The sequence below is a fragment of the Silurus meridionalis genome, chromosome 21 (assembly GCF_014805685.1).
Source record: "Silurus meridionalis isolate SWU-2019-XX chromosome 21, ASM1480568v1, whole genome shotgun sequence".
NCBI lineage: Eukaryota > Metazoa > Chordata > Actinopteri > Siluriformes > Siluridae > Silurus > Silurus meridionalis.
In genome coordinates, this window is record NC_060904.1 from 9,394,577 (window position 1) to 9,422,125 (window position 27,549).

At 39.2% G+C, this 27,549-nt stretch overlaps 1 protein-coding gene across 5 annotated transcripts in view; it reads right to left on the reverse strand.

The window, feature by feature from the left end:
• Nucleotides 1–27,549, reverse strand: part of gli3 (GLI family zinc finger 3) — a 183,027-nt gene that overhangs the window by 86,387 nt on the left and 69,091 nt on the right. For 3 of the 5 annotated variants that reach the window (XM_046833532.1, XM_046833536.1, XM_046833537.1), the window contains exon 3: nt 18,108–18,356. In XM_046833532.1, coding sequence (XP_046689488.1) covers nt 18,108–18,356 — 249 coding nt within the window. Of the gene's footprint in view, nt 1–18,107; nt 18,357–18,757; nt 18,893–27,549 lie in introns of those variants that run through there. The other 2 variants (XM_046833534.1, XM_046833535.1) reach the window with 2 other exon arrangements.

A 27,549-nucleotide genomic window follows, 5' to 3' on the forward strand; every position in this document is an offset into this window, starting at 1 on the left:
GATCATCCTGAGAGGAACATCAGGAGCCATTCCTAAGGGGCAAGGTGCTTTCAGGATTTCTCCCTCTCACACCTCTACTGTTCATTTTTTCCCTTCTCTACTTCCACTGCAAATATTTAAGCTGCTTATGCTTCCTGTTGTGTATCCCTATGTCCACAAGTGTTTTCTGAGTTAGTTTTTTTTCCCTTACACTTGTGTTTTTGTAAGTTTCCGGTTTGATTTCTTCTCACTGTGTTGCCTTGTTTTTTTCTGCCATTGTTTCTTGGTTTCTGTTTTTTGCCCTGTATTTCTTTTTCTCTGCACTTTGTCAATGCATTCACCTGTCACACAGATTACCCCGGTTTGAGCCCCAGTCGTGACAGTGTCATGTAACAAGCCAATGATTCTGAGCAGACTAGCAAAGCTACAATAAAAATAGCAGAAAAAGAACAGAATCGAGGTGTTGCAATGTCCCAGTCAATGTCCTGACCTTAACATGACTGTATTGCTGTAGCAGGAGCTATGCATAAAAAAAGTGCCCTTGAATCTTAATGAACTGAAACATTTAAGGAAGAATGAACCAAAATTTCTTTAAAAGGATGTGAGAGAATGATAAAGTCATACAGAATGTGATTATTCAAAGTATTTGCTGCTGAAGGTAGTTGAACTTTGGCTTAATCTTGTATAATAGCACTGTGTGGTATGTCATGTATTGTTCATTTGAAGTTGTCCTTCTGCAGTATAAATTTGGGCCAATCAAATGCCTCCCTGGTGGTAATGCATGATGGCTAACTATCTGCCTATATTTCTCAGCACTGATCACACCATTAATCCTGACCAAATCTCCAACTCTATTTGCAGAAATTCAGCTCCAAACTTACAAGGAATCTTCACCATGTTTCACAATTAAAGCCAAGGGGTATTTGCACCAAATATTGATTTGGATTTCTGTTCTGAAATTCTTCCTTCACATATCCCATCAATGTTAGGAAGCTGGGGTCAGAGCATAAGTCAGCTGTGTTACAGCACCTCTGTAGCACAGAGGGTTAGGGGGCTCGCTTAATGGTCCCAAAATGTGGCAGCTCAGCAATATCGGTGTTTGAAACACTGACCTTCCGATCAGTAACCCAGAGCCTTAACCTCTGAGCTACCACCACCCCACATCTACTGAGGATAATTATAGGTTATAATGATGTTTTTTCTGCGGTTAACTCACTTAAAAAAACAATTTGTGCCAAATGTCACTGTTGTTCCTCTACTATGTTCTAGTTTGCAGTGGAAAATACTATAGGTGTATATACTACAGCCATTATATGAACTACAGCTATTGCTGCACTCAGCAATATGTTTCCTCATGGTGTCCTTTAACTTATTAAGGCCTGCTTTCCCTTATACCTCAACCCTCTTAAGGGCCACGTCTGTTCTTATTTCATATGATATTTGCATAGTTGCAGCTCTGCTGAAGCTGCATGTGCAAAAGTGTATATTTGCAGAGGTGGGTGTTGAGACAGTCAAATTCAATAAGCTCAAAATCATCTGCAGAAAGTTGGACCTAAATGAGCTCTTGTTTTTCAAGTTTTTGGTATGCAAAGGCTGGAACCAAAAACAGATCTTTCCTGCATTCACAGGTATATCCTATATATCTTTAAATAAAAGCGCTTGTATCTGGCTCCCTGTTATTCCTCACTGTTTATTGAGCATATTTTCCATTTTAATAATCAGTTAATTTAAAACCACTTCCTTTTATGACACTTTACTTTACTCCCTCTGCTTTCTTTTACTCATGGTCATATTATTCTTTTTCCTTATTTTTATATTTTTACCCATTCTTTATGCACATCTCTTTACACCTTCTGATACACATAATGTAAAATGTATGTGTACACTATAAAGACCAACACTTTTTCTAGCCCTTGCACATATAGACTTAATCTGTTAGTGAACTCATGCCACTAGAGATGCTCAGTAACACTGTGTAAGGACTAGGACAAATGGAAAATAAAAAATAAAGAAACAAAAGAACAAAAGAAAGAGGAGAAAAAGAATTTGCCTTCCATTTATGCATTCTCCAGAGGGGCATCCTCTGGCTCTGCTCACTAAAGGAGTAAATTGACCTGCTCTGAGGCTAGCTTTTTTATTTATTAATGCCTGCTTAGAGCAGTGACAAACAGCCGCAAGTTTCAAAAGAAATTTAGCACACATGTCAAGACTAACTCACTACACACAATTTCCTCTCTAGCAAAACACCATGTCTATTTTCACTGAGAAGCATGGGTAATATGTGAAAACAATTAGAGCATTCATTTAAGGGCATTTATGCAACCATGAAGTTTACTAGGCAGCAGTTAGCGCTTCAATCCTGGCTTAAGTTACCGTCTTTATAGAAATTAGCATATTCTCCACATGTCTACATGAAGTCCCAGGATTTCTGCTGCCTAGAAAAGGTTTTTTTTTTTTTTTTTTTTTGCAAGTGCAGCTCTACTGCCTAACAGACCACTTTATCTCAACTAAACCCTGAGTCACATGTTGCATTTAAACCTTATTCAACAGTTAACATTCAAATATTTCAGATAATTAATAGCAAATTAATACACCCAGCAAGTACAGTGTGAATGTAACATGTCAAAACTACTATGTTTTTATATATTCTTACCAGTTTTTCAGTCTTTTTATTTCTGTTCCATTTTTCAGACCACATAATTGCATGTACAAATGGTTCTTATATCTTGCCTGTCATTATTTTAAATGGGTTTACAAATGGGTTTTAATGACAAAGGCAATTAAAGGATAACTTTAACTAGACTATTCTACAGCCCCAAGCAGTTAATAACTTGGGCATGTTTTTTTTATTTATAAAGTTTCATTAAATATTCTTTTGGGATGCCTTAGACTGAGAATTTATTTTACTCTACCCAATAAACCAGAATGTAATTGAGCAGTAGATAACAATGCAATAACTTGCAACACTTTTCAGCAATCCAATTATGATGTTGATGTTGCTGCAAAGATCTCACTTACTTTTTGCACTGATCTAAAGGTATGCGACAACTGCTATGTGTTTATACATTTATGCCATTTGGCAGACACCCTTATCCAGAGCGACTTAAAACTGAGCAGAGGAGGGTTAAGGGCCTTGCTCAGGGGCCCAAAAGTGGCAGCTCAGTGGTGGTGGGATTTGAGCCTGTGAATTATTGATCCAAAGGCTAATTCCTTAAATATTAAGCTACCACCTCCCACCTCAGTCTGCGCTGCCCACCTAACTGGATCCATTCCAATTTGCATACCGTTCCAACCGCTCCACCAACCAAAGCCATCTCCTACACCCTGCACTCCGCTCTCTCACATCTGAACACAAAGGACACATATTTCAGAATGCTGTTTGTTGACTTTAGCTCAGCACGCAATACATCTTCCCCAGCAATTATTAAGGACACATTCTCTACGGTGACTCAACACACCACTCTGCAACTGGATTAAGGACTTCCTAAAAGAGAGAACACAGTCAGTGCACATTTGCAGCGGAACATCAGGCACAATCACACAGTGTACAGGTGCCCCTCAAGGCTGTGTTCTAGCCCACTGGTGTTCATGCTGCTCACCTACGACTGAATGGCAAAGGCTGAATCCGACCTCATCTTTAAGTTTGCTGATGACATGACAGTAGTAGGCCTCATTAGTGATGACAATGAAACACTATACAGAGAGTAGGTGGGACAACAGTTAAACTGGTGTCACAACAACAACCTGTCTCTAAATGTGGACAAAACATAGAAGGTTGTTATCAACTTCTGGAAAGGGTAAGTTGATTACCCTCACCTACTCAACTCCACTGTGAAGAAGGCCCAACAATGTCTTCATTACCTGAGGAGGCTGAAGAGAGCCAGCCTTCCACCACCAATCCCTACCACCTTCTAAAGAGTAACTGTTGAGAGCGTCTTGGCCACCTGCATCACTGTATGTTTCGGAATGTGCAAAACCTTGCAAGACCCTTCGGCCCACAGTGAGGACAGCTGAGAAGATCATAGGGGTCCCCCTCCCCTCTATCGATAAAGCAGAGCCTCTGCCTGAAGGATCCCTCTCACCCCTCCCAGTCTGTTCAAGCCCCTGGCATCAGGCAGAAGGTTTTGACGCATCAGGACCCACAATACAAGGTTCTGCAAAAGCTTCTTCTAAACTTTTTACTGTTTACTATAGGCATCCGCTCATTCTGTTAAAATATGCACATTGGACATTGCACACATTTGCACATGGTCACCTCTGACTGTGCACTCTTTGTTCTTACATTACTTACATTTCAACCTCATATTTATCGCACTTTAACTCTTATGTTTAATGTTTACCCTTGCTGTTTCACAGTCTGTGCAACCTGGTCTGTTAGTAACCACATTTCGTTCTTTTGTATACTGTGTATGTGAAAGAATTACAATAAAGCTTGAGTTGAGTTATAAGTGGTACCAGCAAAGCACCAATCACAATCACACCTCATCCTTTATACTTCACAGTGGTAACCACACATTCAGGATTCATCTGTTCACCCTCTGTTTGTCTAACAAAGACAAGATTAGAACCAAAAATCTCAATTCTGGACTTATTAGACAAATTAAACCTTTTCCACTGTTATAATGTCCATTGCTTGTGTTTTTTGGCCAAAGAAAGTATCTATTGCTTGTTGTAATCCAAAGTAATGGCTTACTTGCTGCAATTCACCCATGAAGGCCTAACTCACACAGTCTCCTCTGAACAGTGAATGTTGAAATATGTCTGCCACTTAAAGTTTGTGAAGTATTTACATAAATCAGCAATTTCTGAGGCTTGTGAATCTAAACTTCGTCCCTTGCAGCAGAGGTAACTCTTGGTCTACATTTTCTGACAGTTTCATGGAGCCTGTTTCATCAAAGCATTTGATGGTTTTGGAGAGTACATTTGATTAATAAACATTTCTTGACATATTTTGGATTGACACCTTTATTTCTTAAAGTAATGATGGACTGTCTTTTATCTTCAGTTACATGAGTGTTTCTTGCTTTAATATGGATTTGCACAGTAGGAGTGTTTATTGCCTCCTCTTTTATACTCCCTTTTCACCTATGACTGCATACCTGCCTATGCCTCAAACAGCATTGTTAAGTTTGCAGATGACACCAAGGTGGTAGGCCTGATTGGAGGTAACGTTGAGACAGCTTACAGGGAGGAGGTTCAGCATCTAGTAGCTTGAAGTGAGGACAATAACCTGGAACTTAACACCAAGAAGACGAAAGAGGTCATTGTGGATTCTGTAGATTTTAGATACCTCTCACCCCAACCATGGACTATTCACCCTTCTACAGACGCTACAGGTGCCTCAGAGTTGCACAGACTAAAGTATACCTTTTTTTCTGTGGCTGTCACTAAACAGCTGGTTTAATAATGCATTGTCACTTTCTGTGTATTTTGACTGCTTATCCACAACACTATTTTGTTGCACCATCCATAACTCACATGTGCACTACTGTACATTCCAACCATATTTATACCTTATATACTGTATCATACAGACAACCCGATTCCAAAAAAGTTGGGACACTGTACAAATTGTGAATAAAAAAAGGAATGCGATAATTTACAAATCTCATAAACTTATATTTTATTCACAATAGAATATAGATAACATATCAAATGTTGAACATGAGACATTTTGAAATGTCATGCCAAATATTGGCTCATTTTGAATTTCATGAGAGCAGCAATAAGGGGCCGGAAAAGTTAAATGTACATATAAAGAACAGCTAGAGGACCAATTTGCAACTTATTAGGTCAATTGGCAGCATGATTAGGTATAAAAAGAGCCTCTCTTAGTGGCAGTGTATCTCAGAAGTCAAGATGGGCAGAGGATCACCAATTTCCCCAATGCTGCGGTGGAAATATAGTGGAGCAATATCAGAAAGGAGTTTCTCAGAGAACAATTGCAAAAAGTTTGAAGTTATCATCATCTACAGTGCATAATATCATCCAAAGATTCAGAGAATCTAGAACAATCTCTGTGCAGCTTACACATCTGGAAAGGCACCATCAATGCTGAAAGGTATATAAGTATATATAAGAAAGGTATATAGAACAACATGTGCTCCCATTCTTTTCAGGGAAGACCTTGCTTTTTCCAACATGACAATGCCAGACCACATACTGTATCAATAACACCATCATGGCTGCGCAGAAGAAGGATCCGGTTACTGAAATGGCCAGCCGGCAGTCCAGATCTTTTCCGCCTAGAAAACATTTAGTGCATCATAAAGAGAAAGATGCGACAAACAAGATCTAAGACATTTGAGCAACTAGAAGCCTGTGTTACACAAGAATGGGACAACATTCCTATGCCTAAACTTGAGCAACTTGTCTCCTCAGTCCCCAGACATTTGCAGACTGTTATAAAAAGAAGAGGGAATGCCACACAGTGGTAAACATGGCCTTGTCCCAACTTTTTTGAGATGTGTTGATGCCATGAATTTTAAAATCAACTTTTTTTTTTCCTTAAAATTATAAATTTTCTCAGTTTAAACATTTGATATGTCATCTATGTTGTTGCTGAATAAAATATTGAAATTTGAAACTTCCACATCATTGCATTCTGTTTTTATTCACAATTAGTAGTGTCCTAACTTTTTTGGAATCGGGTTTGTACATTCATACTTGTATATAATCATGTATATTATCTTCTGACATGTATCTATGCATAATCCTTGCACAGTATATTGTATATCACTGTAAATTGGTCCCCCTTAGAATTCTTCTAGACATTGTCACTTTATTCAATAATTACTTTTTTTTTAATTTATGAAATTTGTAGTGAAAACATAGTTTAAAATGTTATTCCTAACGCTCCTCAACATCCCACTGCGGATTCCTGCAAATTTTAATATAATCTGAAACTTGCTGTTAGTTGCGGTTAGATTCTCAGTGAGAATGCACGAATTTTCCGAGCCACGAGTTCTGAACCGTGAATTATTGTGAGTTGACTGTATATACCATATATTATTACCTACTGCATCTTCTGTGCATTAATCACCCTCATCCCTGTATTTATGGACCTCATACCCTATTTATCTTACTGTTATTTATTGTAAATAAGCCACTTAATCACTTCTGGTTAGATGTTAAATGCATTTGACTGTCTTTGTACATGTACCTTGCACAATGACAAAGTTAAATCTGATCTAATCTAATCTAATCTAATCTAGTTGTAGTAGCACTAATAGGGCTATTGACTTTGTACTCACCATTTCCTCTGCACAAAACAACGTCTAAAGCACATTAACAGGGCATAAAATGTCAAATTGCCTCTTCACAAGGCACACCTGTATATGGAAAACCATTCTGGTTGACTACCTTGTGAAAGTGATGAGAGATAAATGTAAATCAAAGCTAAATGTAGCTAGTTTGGACAATGTAAAATATAAAACATATTTCAGGCTGTTTTGTTTACTACATAGTTCCTTCCTTGTGGATGTCTTTAGTATTATATATGTTGAAAATAATAATAAAAAAAAGACTCTGTGAGTGTGTGTGTGTGTGTGTGTGTGTGTGTGTGTGTGTGTGTGTGTGTGAGAGAGAGAGAGAGAGAGAGAGAGAGAGAGAGAGAGAGAGCGAGCGAACATGATAAAGGGTGTGAGAAAGAGAGAGAGAGAAACAGAGAGAAAGTACGAGGAACAGAAAGAATCAAACAATTCACTCAATTCCACTGACTACCTTTGCAGGCTTTTATTCACACCTGCATACACACATTATTCATTATTCATGAGACTTAAGTACAACACAGTCTAAAGAATGAATTAAAGGATATTTAAGTGGACAATTGAGGTAATTTGTTATTGTTTGATTCTACAGTATCAAGCTAGGCTGCAGTTACTGGCAGAGTTAAATCACAGCACAAAATATAACTTTAAACATTGTGTTACACTTTTTGCTAAGAATCATGGCCAGCCTTCTTGCATATAAACACACGCCATAGCACTTTCACCTCACTTAGGTGTTACATTTAATTACAATGCCAGATTGCTGCAGTTCCACCAGACCAGCTGAATAAACTAGTTTAATTTGCAAAATGTTTGTGTAAAGCTGCTTTGAGACAATGTCTGTTGTGAAAAGCGCTATACAAATAAACCTGACTTGACTTGACTTGAAATGTGTAGGAGATAAAGAGAGTGAGGGGAAAATTATGAAAGTGTAGGTACATGGTGTGATGGACTCATTAGTTTATCAATTTAAATGATAATTTTTTTTAATTGTTAGTTAATTTATCATTTTTACTGATATTCTATCTTAAAATATCCATCAATGTTATGATATTATTCTCATATAAAACAAATTAAACCAGTGTCTAGCCCAAAAAGTAAATCTGAAATAGTCTTCTAATTATTCTAAAAAATAATGGAAAATATACTTGCTTTATTGTTCGAGTGAGAGAGAGAGAGAGAGAGAGAGAGAGAGAGAGAGAGAGAGAGAGAGAGAGAGAAGTGGTTCAGTATCAAAGCAATCAGTTTACTTATAGCCAGGTCACCAAAGCAGACTGTAGTCAACAACTCAGGGCAAATTAAAACCTTTACCTAACACAAGCCATCCTCCATCCAATTTTCAATTTCTGCCCATTTTCCTTCTCTCGGTCTACTTGATCATCAAAATGACAAGGTGACCAAATGCCATGGAACTTTCCTTTCATGAGCAATCTTCCATTGAAGATTTGTTAGTATAAGGGTGAACTGAATTAATTAAACTAAATGTAGTGGTAGAAGTAGATAAATAATATTTGATATGCATCTATTCCATTCAAATTATGCAGGCTTAATGGGTATAGAGTAAGGCACAGACAAGTGAATTAAAGATTAAAAAACAATGAGAGACATGGTGGGAGATGCTGTCATGGTTGCCCACTTATTTAATTCCTTATCAAATAAAGAAACATTTCTATCATGAGAGGTCACCTTTAGAAGATATCTTACACATCAACCCCTTTCCACAGTAAACAAGGAGTCACTGAATGGTTTGTTAAGTATAAAAACAATGGGAGGGTTCTGACCAATGACAGCATCGTTCATTGTTCAGGGAATATCTTTTGGAAGAAAGGTGTTCCGTGTAGATTAATTGTCATGTTTATTGTTAACTGCATTCACTCCCCAACCTTACTGCTGTATTATACTACAGTTCTTTTATCCATATAAAAGTTTGATGACAGTGTATTTCCATCAGATTCTATGGTCATGCATGCTTTACAGGGATCTCACCAGGTAAAAGTTTCAGAAGCTTCATCTGTGAGTGACTGTGTAATGTGCGCAAAACCACATTTACCAAAGAACTGATCACAAGCAATTAAAGTATTGTTGTGTAATCAGGTAAATGATTCAGATGTTTTTAACATATTTCTTTCTTGTCTTTAAATGTTCCCTCCTTCACACATCTTTATTTCACATTGCCCATTTATATCTGTTTAAACCGTCCCACCAGGCAAATTTATTAATAATCTCTGATCATTCTACAAGCAGACTTCGCTACAGTACCTTTAGGAAACTGCAGCTTATAGACGAGGACAAAAATAAGGGGGAGACGCAAGCACTAAACCAATAATGAATGAGGGAATAACCACAGCAGCAATAGACAGCAAATACTTCAATCTAAGGCCCACAACAGAGAAAAAGTACTGCCACATCAATTTTCTCTCTTTTCCCTGGGTACCCATGTGTGATTTGCCCAGACAGGTGTGTGTTTGTGGATTATAAGTTAATGTGTGTTCAGATTGTTGATGTGTGTGTGTGTGTGTGTGTGTGTGTGTGTGTGTGTGTGTGTGTGTGTGTGTGTGTAGCTTAAAGCTGATTAATCCAGTTTCACTACCATAATGAGTGCAGAAAGCGGCAGGTACCTCAGAGAGCTCAGAACATTGCACTCTTGCCTGAGACTCAACCCCAGCCAAGCTCTCATTCCACACACACTTCAAAGGACTCAGTATAGCACAGCACTGAGTAGGAGAAACAGAGGAGACACAGCATGGCTGGGGGAAGGGGATGGAAGAAGGGATCCCTTATCTCCTCCTGAGAGGGTGCTGCTCTGCGGAGTGAGATTGTCTAGAGCTGCCACCTGTCCCAGCCATCTTTGAAGGCAGCACTAAGCATGTGATGGGTCTGACCTCCTTCAGCTCCTTTTCTTTTATGTCTCTCTTCATTTTCTGCTTTGTTACACCCCTCCCCCACCCTCTCTTTCTGTCTTTCTTTCCCACTGTGAGTCTTCTGTGGTCTTTTCTCCTGTGCTAAGTACACGGGCCAGGGATGTACCTCTTGTTATTGAGCCTAGACCCATAGTAAAACGGGAAACATTTTAATTAATGTTTTATCTAATGTCCCCTCCCACCAGGAACACAAGTGACTTTGGCAAAGCCCCAAATGGGAATTACAAGAACAAGGATATGAACCTTACCACCAGAGTGTTTGATTCATGGAAACAAACACACAGAGGCCTGAATTGAATAAGATGCTCCCTCCCTAACACCAACTGTGATTAGTAACACTGTGCTAAGAAGTCACATAGAAGAGGATGAGAAGAAATATAATGGTTTTATTGACTGCCTATCCAACTTAGGGCCATTTTCCAATGTATCTTATATTCTGGATTGCTGTGGATGCTGTTTATTCCTTTAAAGAACAATTTTTGATTTCTGTAAGATGAACCTATAAAATATATTTATTTTATTTTAATTTACACCGTTATTATGTCATATGCCATATGTATGTCGTAGCTAAAATTTGCCAAAAGAAAGATTGAAACCTATTAAAAAACGTTACTGTTAAAGGGTTATGATTCATTTTCGTAGTTGATTGCTGGTTTATGCATGGCAGTAAGATAAGATAGATGTTTGCCGTTGGTTTGGGACAAGGCATTAGTTACATCCATGAAGTGCTAAAGTACCCAATTTCTGTGTCAAAATGTTACACAGCATAAAGACAATATAAGGCACAGAATAAGCAAAGTTGTAGCCAAACTTTCAAAGGCTTCTCTGATACACTGTTTGTTTTGGAGGGGAGATCGTATTTTCACCTTTATGTAGATACACAGTGCTTTGTTAAAAATAATACTTTATATTTGATAGTTACAAAGTGCTGACTTTGGAGATGTTAAAAAACCTCCTGAAAGAAAACTTTACAATCATTATAAAGCATGCATTTTAATCTGTTTATCTCCACATGCATCCACATTAGAGTTATTTTATAGTGGGGGAAATAAGTATTTGATCCCCTGCTGATTTACCCCTCTTACAAATAAATGAACAGTAATTTTTATGGTAGATTTATTTTAACAGAAAGAGTAAGAATATCAAAAACAACAGAAAGAAATTTTAAATTAATATTATATATAAATTCATTTGTATTTCATAGAGTAAAATAAGTAGTTGATCCCCTTCCAACCAGAAGAACTCCCACACAAATTAGTCCTGTCCCTTTAGGAAAGTACTTCTAATATCAACTTATTCTGTGTATAAAAGACACCCGTCACAGAAGCAACCTCTTCCATCCAAACCTGTCCACCACCATGGGCAAGACCAAAGAGCTGCTAAAGGATGTCAGGGACAAGATTGTAGACCTGCATAAGGCTGGAATGGGCTGATAGATGAAAAATTGATTTGGTTGCAGATATACTTAAAGGACATTTACAAGATGGACTTTTCATTAAAAACTGGACATAATGAGGAAAAGTCAACCAGAAAAGTTCAAAACAGTTGTTAAGAATCTTCATGAATCATTTACAGTTTTGCGTTTTCTTTCCTTAAAAGTTTCGAGACTGCACACACAATCACAGGGAGCATGGTGTTTATATGTCCTGTGCAGGACTACTTTGAAGGTGATATGTGTACACTTAGTACACTTCTTAAAGTACTTTCTTGTAAACAGAGCTGGTCTTGAACATTTTGATAACAACTTGTACGCACGACAGGCTGTATTGAAGACGTATTCGATTACTGTGCCATTACTTTTAATTTTTTTGTTGTACCAATGAGCTCTAATACTCATTATTCTGCCCCTCTACTGATCATTTATGATTCTGCAATATCAATGGATTCACTTTGTTCATCCTCCATTATCAAGTTAGACCACCCAGCATTTCAAAAGCAAAAAGCGAGGTGTTATTCTCATTTTTTTTGTTTTTATTCGTATTACATGTAAACATTATAGCTGCAGTTAAGTTCTTTTTTTTTTTTTTTACTTAATGCAATTTTTTTTTCATTGATAGTTAATAACAATAATAACCTTTAACTGTATACCATGTTTCAGTGTGAGAAACAAAACAGTTTTAATTAAGCACACTGAAGAGCTTTGCCTCCAAAAATGCTGCCTGAACTGCAATTACAGCTACCAGAAACGTCTGTTAGATTTTATAGAAAGAGCCTGCCAGACCCTATAGATTCTGCATGATTTCATTTATGAATTTCATCTTCTTTCCTTTTCTTACAACTTTGAAAACAGATTACATTAAGAAATTCAACCTTGAAATATATTCAATCATGCATGAATGTTGAGTTCATTTGAGCAAACTATTTGCAGTGTTTCTTTTGAACTATTCATGTAACATTTTCATGCCATGACTTTCTCAGCTCAGTTTTATGTGGAGAACAGCACCTGGAAACCACCACTTTAAATAAAATTCCTAACTCATAAGTGCAGTCAACCACCTTCATCTTGCCAGCCAGCACAGCAGGCTCCAACCCAGTCTTCCAGTGCAGCCTTCCTCTAATACAACAAAAGGCATGCTCCATCAAGGGCACTGATGCAGCAAATAACCACCAAGGGCACTGATGCAGCTCGTATTTGGTGCCTACCAGTGAGACATGGCAATCCTCTAATCAGCTTGAAATATGTATATATGCCGCACAGCAAGAAACACAAGTATATATTTCATATCATACTTTATTTTTATTTTATTTAAAAAAATCCTGTGGTCTGCACATATTTGATATTAGCGCTATTGATGCTATTTAGAAATTCTTACTCAATTAATTTTTGTGGAATGAGGTACTTTCTAAGATGCTGAACAAACACCAGGAAAGAAAATAAATGAGTGAAAAATAAAAGTGTGAAGGGCAGCAAAAATTCTAAATTTTTTCTGAAACAGCAGTGGTAATTGTGGTGTGGTAGATGTCAGTGGAAGGTGAGAGAATGTATGAGGAATGGAGAAGCAGTGTGCTGGAACTGATTTTTAGGAATAAGGGAGATGTGCAGACCTGCAGTAACTACATAGGAATAAAGTTGATCAGTCACACCAAGAAGTTATGGGAAGAAAGAGTGGTTTAGAAGAGTGGCAGTGATATGTAATAAAAGGGGATTTGCAAAAGTAAAAGGAAAAGTTTATAGGAATGTGGTGAAACCTGCTATGTTGTATGGTTTAGAGACAGTGGTATTGAGTAAAAGACAGGAGGTGGAGCTGGAGGTAGCAGAGCTGAAGATGCTTAAATTTTCATTGGGAGTTACGAGTGTGGACAGGATTAGAAACGAGTTTATTAGAAGAACAGTGCATGTAGGATGTTTTGGAGACAGGGTGAGGCAGGCTAGATTGAGATGGTTTGGACATGTGCAGAGGAAGGACATGGGGTATACAGTATAGATAGAATAATGCTGAGGATGGAGCCGCCAGGCAGGAGGAAAAGAGGAAGGCCAAGAAGGAGGTTTATGGATGTGGTAAAGACATGTAGGTAGCTAATTTGACATAGCCAGATGTAAAGGACAGGGTAGTACGGTGACAGATGATCTGCTATGGTGACCCCTAAGGGGAGCAGCCAAAAGAAAAAGAAGAAGGTGCTCAACTCCCTCTACTACTGCCAAAACAGCAAAAATTACTGCAAGCTGATCTCTAATGCACATAAACAAATAAGCATACACCTGGGTTATATTTACAGCTTTAAACATACTTCTGAAAAAGGGAAAAAATTGTGAAAAAATGTTATTCCTGCTAAGAAACAAGTGTCATTGATCGGCTACTCTGAAGTTTAATAGTAGTGTTTTTATTCTTCTTCTTGAGGTTTAGGACAGGCTTTTGAAGTTCTCATGGAAGGAGCTCTGTGTCATCCTCACACCCCACCAACTACATCTATTAGTTTATTCTAATATTCGAACACCAAAGCAAATAAATAAATGACCATGATTTGTTCAGATAATTACATTAAGTAATGTAAATTGCAAGTCTTAAATTAACATATATTAAAGGATTAAAAGAAATCATTAACATTCTCAACTTAGATTAAATTAACTTAATTTGTGCACAACTTGTTTAAGTTGCTGTTAGATAAGATTTCCTCTGAATTCTTTGAGGTCATGTGTCCCCAGTCTATCCAATACATTCTAGTGCTGCTGAAGTCGTTCATGTGGAAAAAATGAGTTATTTCAGAAAGAGTTGCCCCTTTGAACTTTCATTCTCTTTTTCAACAATCTTTTTTTTAATGGTGACTTTTCCATGCAAACATTAACCCCATGCCTCCTAGGGCTTGACATCCCTACTTTTACTTTCCTCTACCCAACTGGTTTAAGCTGACTGGAAAGTTCACTTACTGTGCCTTTCACTTCATCTTTCCTCAGCCTTTTCTTACTTTTCCCTGTCCATGTTCTTCTGTGCTGCAGCTTACTCTTTAATTTCATTCCCATGCATAGTTATCCCACAAACCTGCTTACATCTTACCTCCAGTCCAGGCATTATGAAAGGTGGCAGCTTTGCTGAGTTGGACAGGTCACTATTAGTCACTAATGTCATGAAGTCTGAGGTCTGATTGGTCCAGATGTAGTTTAACCTTACTGCATTCAGACAAGTCAAGATCAGTGCCAATGTAGCACAAAAAATAATTGCTGAGCTAATGAACTGACTAAAGAAAGACAAATGTAATGCCCCAGGAGATTTAGTGTAAGTCTGAAAGAGAGAGAAATCTCATTAAGCACAGTGTACAATTTGGTCAAGTCCAACTTGAGCCATTTAAAGAAACTAAACAAGGTATTTTACTGAAACCCAGTATATGGGTAATGGATAGAGAAAGGGTGTTTGATCATATTAACCTCTTACAGGACATAAACTCACATAACTTACTTTCTTTCTTGTTTTATATGTTTTCTTTTAAGCACATTTGCCTAGCAAGAATCTAAGAAATTTAAAGAATTAGTGAGAAAAGAAGAAAAGGAATAGAGAGCTTTTGGTCATTACTGATGAGCTTTTTCTAGAATTCTGTGCTAACTCTCAGCCTTTAATGAGCAAATTAAGGAATAAAGAGACTATTTTGACCATCTTGTTTTCACTATAGGCAAAAAAATTTGAGTAAAAGGGAAATAAAGAAATAGCAACTTGTCAGGTCCAAATATTTTGTGCGCTTATGTAGTTTTGACCTTGCTAGAGGAAAGGCTCTCATGTATTTACATAATTGCTGTAACCACAACTGTTATGAGGAACAGTGTAGAAAAACTGTTTTATTGTGGTAATTCTGAAAGTGTTGTAATAAGCAAATTATTCAATCTCAGACTGGAGTCTCTTTTAGATCCCTGAAAGCACTCTCACTGGGGATTCTATGAGTTGAAGCTGCAGCTATTAAAAGAAACTGATAATATGGACACGTCATTGATATGATCAAAATATGCCAAAATGGACTTTCTGAAAATGCAGCAGATAAAGGGCATAACTCAGTAGCCTTTGAAAAAAATCTTATTTGTTTAATATTTAATACTTCTTTGCTCAGTGGTGTAAAGTAACTAATTACAAATACTCTCATTGCTGTAGTTGAGTAGTTTATTTAGGAACTGTATTTAAAAACAGTATACTTTTACTTGAGTAAACTTTTAATGCTGTGTCGGTAATTTCACTGTAAACTTTACCTCAACCTGCCATCGCTACTTTATCCATCTGTTTCCTGGGGGTGCTGCTGTAAAAAATTATGATGGGTATAACTTTCAGAAGTAGTAGCAGCATTGACTGACATGTATGGAAGAAATTTCCTGGAAATATTAAAAAGGAATTGGAAATTGTATTTGCATTTGCGTTTCCCATATATGGACGCATAAATTGCGACAAATTTCAAATGCAATTGCAAATCTTGCATTACCGTTTGCGTTCTTGCTTTTGCCAACGTACATTGGCTGCAAATGTAAAAGCAAAGTCCACTTGCAACTGTATTTCCCATGTCTTATAAGTTATGACCATGCCATATTTAAATAACAATGTTAATTACCTCGTTTGCTTTTTTACTTTTTCTGCGTTGCGCAAGTAGCCTGCCAAAACTTAAATGGAATCGCAATTCCTTCTGCATTTGAATTTCCAAAGTCAAATGCAAACTTTCATGGTTTGCATTTGCATTTCTGATGCTTAGCACTGAAAGCTGTCAATCAAGGGTCAGGGATGGGACTATATTATTGGGCATGTTTGTATCAGAAAGTGAAGCCACTCACAGCTGATGGCCAAGAGGGGAAATGCCAGTAATAGATGATTTTTTTTTTAACAATGGAGAATTGCTTTTACGTTTATGGAAACTGCATTTACCTTAATCCATATAGAGTATGAACTGTCATCAACTTGCTGCAGAAGCATCATAATGTCCTTCACAATTTCATCGACTACCTCCATTGTTCAAAACATTCCCCAAAATCATCTATTACTGGCATGTCCTCTTTTGGTCATTGACTGTGAGTGACGTCACTTCACAATAAAAACATGCCCAATAATATAGTCCCACCCATGACTCTTGATTGACAGCTTTCAGTATAAAACATCGTGAAAGGCTTTGGAAATTCAAAATCAAAAGGAATTGCCACTCCATTTAAATTTTGGCAGGTTACATAGGTGGCGCAGAGAAAGTTAAAAAGCAAATGTGGTAATTAATATTGCTATGTAAATATGACATGTTGATAACTCATAAGACATGGGAAATACAGCTGCAAATGGACTTTGCTTATCCATTTGAAATTTGGCAAACACTGTGTGTTCGCATAAGCGAAAACTGCAAACGGTAATGCAAGATTTGCAACTGTGTTTGAATTATATCACAATATATGTCACATATTACTTTTGAATATTGTCCAAAATATTCAAAGTGGTTGCTTGTTTTTTTTTTTTTTACTGAGAAACATTCATAAGGGAATGACTGATGTAAGCTATATTTTTAATTTTTAGGGCATAATGTGTACTACAGAAACCAAATAAAGGTGCAAGGCCAGAGTTTACTGCAAAATGTGGTCATGAACTCCCATTCTGATGTAGCACATGGAGGAAACACAAGTGCAACAGAAACAGTTTATCTTAATGATAGACCTGAAAGGAGCTAACCCCAGCTGTATTCCAGTATTTCATACACAGCAAGCTGTGATGCACTGTGTTTTGGCACCTGTCTATTATAAACAGAATCTTTTACCAATTTTTGCTACAGAAACTAGTCTTTACTCACAACACAAATCAATGAGCCTTCAGTAGCTTTATATTTTTATAAAAAATAAACTGCCATTTTGGAGATGCCTATTTCTCTAGCTGTCCAATTTTTGCTCTTTTCCTGCTTTCAACACAATTTTAAATATTACATTGTTTTGGAAACAGCTTAAATATCCCATGCCTTTACAAATGCAACTGTAATTAGCTGTTACTAATATCACCGGTCAATAGTTTAATGTTATGGCTGATCTGTGTATACAATATTAGTGTCATCCAGTTAAAAACTCATATTGATTGACCAATGGTTGAAATCTATTACAATCTGTAATTCATTCTTGTTCCATATTAAACATTTTAAATGTAAAATATAATACGTACTTTTGTACTTTTTAGCAAACTTCATATAAAATTAAATATAGTATGCTTTTTCAGACTGTAAATATGAGTTCTATGAGTTTATGAGATCTATGAGAGCTCAATGAGTGAGTGATCTATGAGTTAAGTAAATTCTGTCCCATTTCACTATATATGAAAACTAATTAGTACTATAATAAGGATATTTGTTCAGATAAGTAAACACCAGTAATCCGTAAAAGATTTTGTGATACTGTCAACTTAAATATATGCAGTGTAAAAAGTGTTATTTATCAGTGTTAACCTGTGTGTGAACTGATGCCCAACTTAATAACTTTTGCACTACTAATCATGTCAGCATGGTTGTTACTCACTATAGTGAGGGTCCAAGTAGCTGTTTTGAGGGTCCATTGCAAACAGTGTCCCCCGATAAGGGAGTGTGTGTTCAGGGTAGGGCAGGGAGGTGTGCAGCTCCTTCTTTACCAACAGAGGTCGCATTTCTGTGGAGGTGGATGGCTCATCACTCAGCTTAGCAGCTACAGAACTCTGGCCTGGCACTGGTAGTTGTCCACCAATCACATTGCGCCGCTCTCGGTGGTATGGAGAACAAGAATTGCTATCTTCTATTAACAGCAGAGAAAGGGAAATGATCAATAACAGCAGAAATTAGTTTTTTTAATAATAGTAATTTTAAGACATGTCATATTGATATACATGATGTAATTGATAGTGCTGTTTATGCTGAAAATAACACAGAAAAATACTACACTGTCTGTTTTATTAAGAAAACTGTACACATGATCAGTAAACAACCAGTCAGTCACGTAAAATCATGAAGATACAGAACTAGAGACTCAGTTAACATCAAACAACATCAAAATTGGGGAAAATTATGCAATGCAACAAATTATTGCATTGAAATAGTGCTGTCAGCACCAATTTACAGTTATACATATAGAAATGCATTGTATTCTGTCCATAATGCATGTCATACTAAATGCTGTTGTGGATACTGAGGTATTACCTAGAGCCACAAGTTTCAGGTTTACACATACACTTCTTCTTCTTTCGACTGCTCCCATTAGGGGTCACCACAGCGGATAATCCTTCTCCATACCCCCCTTGTCTCCTACATCTGCCTCTTTCAAACCAACTCCCTGCATGTCTTCCCTCACCACATCCATAAACCTCCTCCTTGGCCTTCTTCTTTTCCTCCTTCCTGGTGGCTCCATCCTCAGCATTCTATTACCGATATACCCCATGTCCCTCCTCTGCACATGTCCAAATCATCTCAATCTTGCCTCCCTCACTGGGACAGCAACATCTGACATGTGCTGTCCCGCTAATAAACTCGTATCTAATCCTGTCCATCCTCGTCACTCCCAACAAAAACCTAAATATCTTCAGCTCTGCTACCTCCAGCTCCACCTCCTGTCTTTTAGTCAATGCCACTGTCTCTAAACCATACAATATAGCAGGTCTCACCACAGTCCTATAAACTTTCCCTTTCACTCTTGCAGATACTCTTCTATCACAAATCACTCCTGCTATCACTCTTCTACACCCTGCCTGCACTCTTTTCTTTACTTCTCTAGCACACTCCATTACTTTGCATTGTTGACCCCAGGTACCTGAACTCATCCTCCTTCTCCACCTCTTCCCCCTGAAACCGCACCGCACCGCACCACTCCACTGCCCTCCCTCTCATTCCAACACATGTACTCTGTCTTACTCCTACTGACTTTCATTCCCCTTCTCTCCAGTGCATACCTCCACCTCTCCAGACTCTTCTCAACCTGCTCCCTACTCTCACCACAAATCACAATATCAATATCACAATATCACCCGCAAACATCATAGTCCACGGAGACTCCTGTCTGACCTTGTCCACCAACCTGTCCATCACCACTGGAAACAGGAAAAGGCTCAGAGCCGAACCTTGATACAATCCCACCTTAACCATGAACCAGTCTGTCGTTCCTACTGTACACTTTACTGCTATCACACTGTCCTCCTACATGTCCTGCACAACCCTCACATACTTCTCTGCCACACCAGACTTCCTTATACAGTACCACAACTCATCTCTCGGCACCCTGTTGTACGCTTTCTCTAAATCCAAAACACACAATGCAACTCCTTCTGACCTTTTCTATACTTCTCCAAAAAAGACACACATACACAAAAGCAAAATATTCCCATTATCTAAACTGTCTGATATTCATCCTTCTGTCTCTGACAGCTCTCTCTCTCTCTCTCTCTCTCTCTCTCTCTCTCTCTCAGCTCTATAATTTTTTTCAGAGACATAGTGCCAAAGAGGGAGCGGTTGAGTTATTTTCCCTGCATTCCAAACTGCCCATAAAGTGTCCACTCCCACAAGCTCACCCCCTCCCTATTCCTAGCTCTCCCGCACTCCCCTTCATTCTCGCTCTCTTTTCTCTCTTGCCTGCATACATATACGAAAAATAGCCATCTTTCTTAATACATCTTCCTAATGGCAAACATGCCAGTATATGTGGTGCGTGTGCTGTGGATAAACCATACATAAAGCCTTTTCCAGTGGGTCTAAACTGCAGTTTGTACTTCGTTTGGGCTGCAGTAGGTTTTAGGGGGATTTATTTATATAACAAATTCTTTTTTTACCTAGCCTTTTACCCAGTCCTTAGCTTTTTAAACCTGGGAATGCACTTGGATCCTCCTTTTCCCCTCCTCCAGAACAAGCTTTCATTTCACTAAGTTTCTTCACACCAGGAGACATGAGATAAACTAACACTAAAATAAAGAAGATTGTGTTGTTGTTTTTTTTATTTTATTTTTTTACAAAAAAAGCTACATTTTACACATCCTACAGTCATTAAAATGATATACAATATACAATATAAATTATATACAGTACAGACCAAAAGTTTGGACACACCTTGTGTGTCAAACTTTGGTCTGTACTATATATATATATATACAGTACAGACCAAAAGTTTATATATATATATATACAGTACAGACCAAAAGTTTGGACACACCTGCTCATTCAAAGAGTTTTCTTTATTTCCATGACTATGAAAATTGTAGAGTCACACTGAAGGCATCAAAACTATGAATTAACACATGTGGAATTATATACATAACAAAAAAGTGAACTGAAAATATGTCATATTGTAGGTTCTTCAAAGTAGGCATCAAGAGAATGCCAAGAGTGTGCAAAGCAGTAATCTAAGCAAAAGGTGGCTACTTTGAAGAACCTACAATATGACATATTTTCAGTTGTTTCACACTTTTTTGTTATGTATATAATTCCACGTGTTAATTCATAGTTTTGATGCCTTCAGTGTGACTCTACAATTTTCATAGTCATGAAAATAAAGAAAGTGTGAAAGTGAGAAGGTGTGTCCAAACTTTTGGTCTGTACTGTACATATACACACACACACACACACACACACACACACACACACACACACACACACATATATATATATATACACATATATATATATATATATATAAAATCAGATTACAGCTTTAGTTATGTTTAGCTTCTGGGGATTGACATAGACTGGTGTCCAATAGATTTTTGTTTAATCTGATATGTACATCCAGATTAAAATGTTTAGATCATAAGTAAACCGATTATTAACTGAACCAGCAGTACACCCCTCACATTTTAACAGACATTTTATTATATCTTCTCAAGGGACAACACTATAGAAATTAAACTTGCATATACCTTAGATTAGTCAGTGTGCAGCTTGTACAACAGACTAGATTTACCGTACTGTCGTCTAAAAAATCTCAACATACAACAATTATTGTAAAAATAAATGGCAACAAAAATGAGTACACCCTAAGTGAACATGTCAAAACTGTGTCCAAAGTGTCAATATTTCATGTGTGCGCCATTGTTATCAACAAAGCCTTAATCCTCCTGGGCATGGAATTCACCAGAGCTGCACAGGTTTTTGCTGGAATCCTCCTCCAGTCCTCCACAAAGACATCACGGAGCTGCTGGATGTTAGACACATGACGCTTCTCTATCTTCCATCTGAGGAGGGCCCACAGTTGCTCAAAAGGGTTTTTTTTAGGTTTGGAGACATACTTGGCCACTTAATCACCTTTGACTTCCTGAGCAAGGCAGTTGTCATCTTGGTGGTGTTTTTCAAGTCATTATTATGTTGGAAAACTGCCGTTTAGCCCAGGGAATCATGTTCTGCTTCAGAATGTCACAGTACATGCTGAAATCCATGTTTCTCTCAATAAACCAGCAGCACTCATGCGGTCCCAGACCATGATGCTAAAACCACCATGCTTGACTGTAGACAAAAAAAAATGTTCTTGGTGCTCCTCACCAGGATGTGATGATAGACCACACATGATATCCATCTGAACACTGACAAGCAGACCTTCTGCTTCTGCAACTGCAACTGCTAAAGCAATGCTGGCAGCACTCATGCGTCTGTTTTTTTTTTTTTTAACTTCTTTGATCAAAACTTGCGAGGCCGGTTCCGAGTGGAACCCATCTTGAAAAACCTCTGTATGTGTCAGGGTGCGAGCGAAACAGAAGGCGGAAGCCGGAGTACAGCTCGCTTGGGCTTTAATGCACGTGTGAGGGAGAGAGAGAGATACGAGCACACACACACACACAGACGCGCATACGCGCACACACACACAAGCACAAGCACACGGCAGTCCTACGGTTGAGAAAGTCCGAGGTGCGCTAGCTGACCCGAGATGCACGGGGAGGTGAAGCGCAGCCGGTATGGGATTGTGGAGTCCGGATGGAACGGACAAGTGGAGTCCGGGATGACAACCGGTACGTGAAGACATGCAGCACGGAAAGTCAAACATAAACAATAACGAACGGGGAGTGAATGTGAGTGAGGGGTTTATGTAGGAGCGGGGTGGAGTGATGAGCTTCAGGTGTGCCTCATTAAACCTGGAGCTTCAGAGAGAGTGGAGGCATGAGTGATGATGAGCTCCAGGTGTGCATGGTTAAACCTGGAGCTCTATGGAGAGTGGAGGCATAGAGAGCCACCAAAGGGGGCGTGGCAGGTGGATCCCTGACAGTATGACCCTGGCCACTGTACTGTAACTCAGTTTCAGTATTTTAATGATCTTCTAGTCTGGGCCATCTTTGTTTTTCAACAAATCTAATTCTCAAATCCTCACAGAGTTCTTTGCTATGAGGTGCCATGTTTGAGCCTTGGCCCAGGGAAAATGGCTGCGCTTCTGGATCATGTTTAGATATGGCTTATTTTTTGACCTATAGAGTTTTAGCCCAGCAAGGGCATCCAGTATGGTTTTCCGGCCTTGACCCTTAAGCACAGAGATTGTTCCAGATTCTCTGAACCTTTGGATGATGATATGCACTGTAGATGATGATAACTTCAAACTCTGCAATTTTTCTTTGAGAAAATCCTTTCTGATATTGCTCCACTATTTTTCGCCGCAGCATTGGGGGAATTGGTGATCCTCATCTTGACTTCTGAAAGACACTGCTACACGGAGAGGCTCTTTTTATACCCAATAATGTTGCCAATTGACCTAATAAGTTGCAAATTGGTCTTTCAGCTGTTCCTTATATGTACATTTAACTTTTTCGGCCTCTTATTACTACCTGTCCCAACTTTTTTGGAATGTGTAGCTCTCATGAAATTCAACATGAGCCAATATTTGGCATGTCTCACTTTCAACATTTGATATTTTATCTATATTCTATTGTGAATAAAATATAAGTTTGAGATTTGTAAATTATTGCATTCCTTTTTTATTAACAATTTGTACAGTGTCTCAACTTTTTTGGAATCAGGTTTGTATTTCTTAAAGGTTTAAATAATAAAAATGGCAACTATACACATAAATGTATTAATGTTTTGAGAACACTGCAAATGTTGCATTATCTGTGATGATCTGCAAGCTTTTATTGTCATTTTTACCATATAAAGCTGATGCAGTACACAGTGAAATGAGACAATGTTCTGCCAGAACCCTGGTGCTACATTAAACAACATAAAGCTACATTACACTTTTTAACCCTTCCCAGGTTATGTTTAACGTTTTACGATTTTAAATGTTTTTCATGTTCAACCCTTTCCAGATGTTATATCCAGTGTTGGGCAACGTTACTTTTAAAAGAAATGCATTACAATATTGAGTTACTGCCCAAAAAAGTAACTAATTACGTTACTTAGTTACTTTTTATGGAAAGTAATGCGTTATATTACTTTTGCGTTACTTTTGGCGTTACTTGTATCTCTTTCATGCCTTACAGGTGTAACAGGTGTAATATAGATAATTGCCATTAAGAAATAAGTTATATTAGGGCAAAAGACATGTCTTAAACATTTAAAATGCTTAATAACTTCTTAGAGAACAATAAGATGATCGACTAAATTTTGACCACGAAGGCTGAACACTTTCCAGTCGCACTTCTGTACACTGCTTTGCAATCTGCCGTCGCCGTCAGGAATGTAACTATCGTTCGTGTTTATAAGGTTGAGGGTGTGGGCTGCACACCGGTGATGTGTAGGGAGAACATACCTTTCGCTGTCATCTCGTAAAACATCGTGCAATTCCGTAAATATGACCTCGTCCTCGTCTACATCATTCTCTACTTCATCATCAGCTTGAAACATTCTGAACGCTTTTTACAAAGTTCACGCTATTATCAGTGACCTTGGCAGTTTATCTTCCCACAAAGAGCAAATGAGTTGTGAATTTGCTCTCTATCTCCGCTGCGATGGCATCGTACATGTCTCCCATGGAAAACTTTTATTCTGAGCAGTCAATAGATCTGCAGTGGTGGAAAGTCGGCAAAAGTTTTCTATATTTTCTATATACATTGCATAATGTTGCATATATTCAACATTATACACACACACACACACACACACACACACACAATCTGTAGTGCTGTGCTTTGCATGCAGATGTTGTTGTTTTTTTTAAGTGGTATTTTTTGCAGTTGACAAGAGCTTTTCACCAACACATAATCTACACTTAACCATTATTCCTTTCTTTCTTTTCCTCGACTATTTCAAAATAATAAGAATACTTCCATCACAGTAATGTAATGCTCTGGTTTGCCATCTCCGCTTCTGACCAGCTTCTGTTCCCGTTGCTCGCACCTATGAGTGCGTGATGTTTACACAAACATCCGGGGCGCATACCGGGCGAAGCCCCGCCCCCACCTCGGGTACTCAGACCACATCTCTGTTATGCTGATCCCAGCATACAGACCACTCAGCAGGCGTTCAAGACCAGCTCAAAAACAAGTGAGAACCTGGCCAGCAGGATCCATGTCTGCTCTCCAGGACTGTTTTGAATGCACTGACTGGGACATGTTCAGGGAAGCTGCAACCAATGGCGATTTCATCAACTTGGAGGAGTACACGTCAACAGTGACCAGTTACATCGGCAAGTGCATTGACGATGTGACTACCTCCAGGACCATCACTATACGTTCCAACCAGAAGCCATGGATGACCGCCAAGGTTCGTGCGCTGCTAAAACAAGAGACTCTGCCTTCAGAGCAGGGGACAAGACGGCCTTAAAAACAGCAAGGGCCAAACTGTCCCGTGCTATCAGAGAGGCGAAGCGCGTACACGCCAAGAGAATCCATGGCCACTTCCAGGACAGCGGAGACACCCGGCGCATGTGGCAGGGCATCCAGGCGATCACGAATTACAAGACCACATCACCTGCTTGTGACCGTGACGCCTCCCTTCCAGATGCGCTGAATGACTTCACGCCCGGTTCGAGGTGCAGAACAACGTGGTGGCGAGGAAGACGATCCCTCCTCCCAGTGACCAGGTGCTCTGTCTAACCACAGCTGAAGTGAGGAAAACTCTATGCAGAGTTAACCCACGGAAGTCTGCTGGACCTGACAACATTCCTGGCAGAGTGCTCAGGAATGTGCAGAACAACTAGCAGATGTCTTCACTGACATCTTCAACATCTCCCTGAGCAGCGCCACTGTTCCTTCGTGCCTCAAGATGACGACCATCATTCCTGTGCCGAAGAAGTCTTCTGTGTCCTGCCTCAATGACTATCGTCCGTTGCACTCACACCCATCATGATGAAGTGCTTGAGAGGCTTGTCATGAGGCACATAAAGACCCAGCTCCCACCGCACTGGATCCCATGCAGTTTGCGTATCGTCCAAACCGCTCCACGGACGATGCCATCTCCACAACCCTCCATCTGGCCCTCACCCATCTGGATAACAAGGACTCTTATGTAAGGATGCTGTTCATAGACTTCAGTTCAGCATTCAACACAATCATTCCCCAGCACCTGATCGAGAAGCTGAGCCTACTGGGCCTGAACACCTCTCTCTGCAACTGGATCCTGGACTTCCTGACCGAGAGACCTCAGTCAGTCCGGATCGGGAACAGCATCTCCAGCACCACCACACTGAGCACTGGGGCCCCTCAGGGCTGTGTGCTCAGTCCACTGCTGTTCACTCTGCTGACTCACGACTGTGCTCCAATGCACAGCTCGAATCATATCATCAAGTTTGCTGATGACACGACCGTGGTGGGTCTAATCAGCAAGAACGACGAGTCAGCATATAGAGAGGAGGTGCAACGGCTAACAGCCTGGTGTGGAGCCAACAACCTGTCTCTGAACGTGGACAAAACCAAAGAGATGGTTGTTGACTTCAGAAGAGCACAGAGTGACCATTCTCCACTGTTCATCGATGGATCTTCAGTGGAGATCGTCAAGAGCACCAAATTCCTTGGTGTTCATCTGGCGGATAACCTCACCTGGTCACTTAACACCAGCTCCATCACCAAGAAAGCCCAGCAGCGTCTCTACTTCCTGAGAAGGCTGAGGAAAGCCCATCTCCTCCCCCATCCTGACCATGTTCTATAGAGGGACCATCGAGAGCATCGTGAGCAGCTGCATCACTGCCTGGTTTGGGAATTGCACCGTCTCGGATCGCAAGACCCTACAGAGGATAGTGAGGACAGCTGAGAAGATCATCGGAGTCTCTCTCCCCTCTATCATGGACATTTACACCACACACTGCATCCGCAAAGCAAACAGCATTGTGGACGACCACACACACCCATCACACACATACTTCACCCTCCTACCATCAGGAAAACGGTTCAAGCATTCGGGCCGCCACAACAAGACTGTGTAACAGTTTTTTCCCGCAAGCCGTCAGGCTCCTGAACAAACATCTGGACTGAACTCTCTCTCTCACACACACACACACACACACACACACACACACTTACACACAACTTACACACAATGCCGTTTGAGTGACTGTGCACAACCGGACTCAACACACATACACTTCACACACCCAGGTCTCAGCACCATTCACACCTCTCATTATAGCATAATGTTTACATGCCGTTTGTTGCTGATCTCCGGAACTTGCTCTATTTGCACATTATTCTGTGAATCCATTGGTCACTGTTCACTTTATCTTGATTGCTGCTACCATATTTTTTTTACACTATTATAGGATTGCAAAATTCTGTTTATAATTGTTTACATTTCTGCTACTGTGCACCTTATCCTGTCACGACAAGTTTTACTGGCGGAGCTACTGCTGCTTTTATTTTTATATTTTGTGTATTTTGTATTGTTCTGCACTGTCTTGTGTTGTCTTTTGCACTGTCTTGTGTTGTCTTTTGCACTGTTTGCACCAGTTGCACACATGCACTTTATGTGGCGAGGATCTTAGTTCCTGGCCCTGTGTTCTTCTGTACTGTGACTGTTGTTTTTATGTTGTTTTATGTAGCACCTGGGTTCAGGAGAAACGTTGTCTCATTTCACTGTATACTGCATCAGCTATATATGGT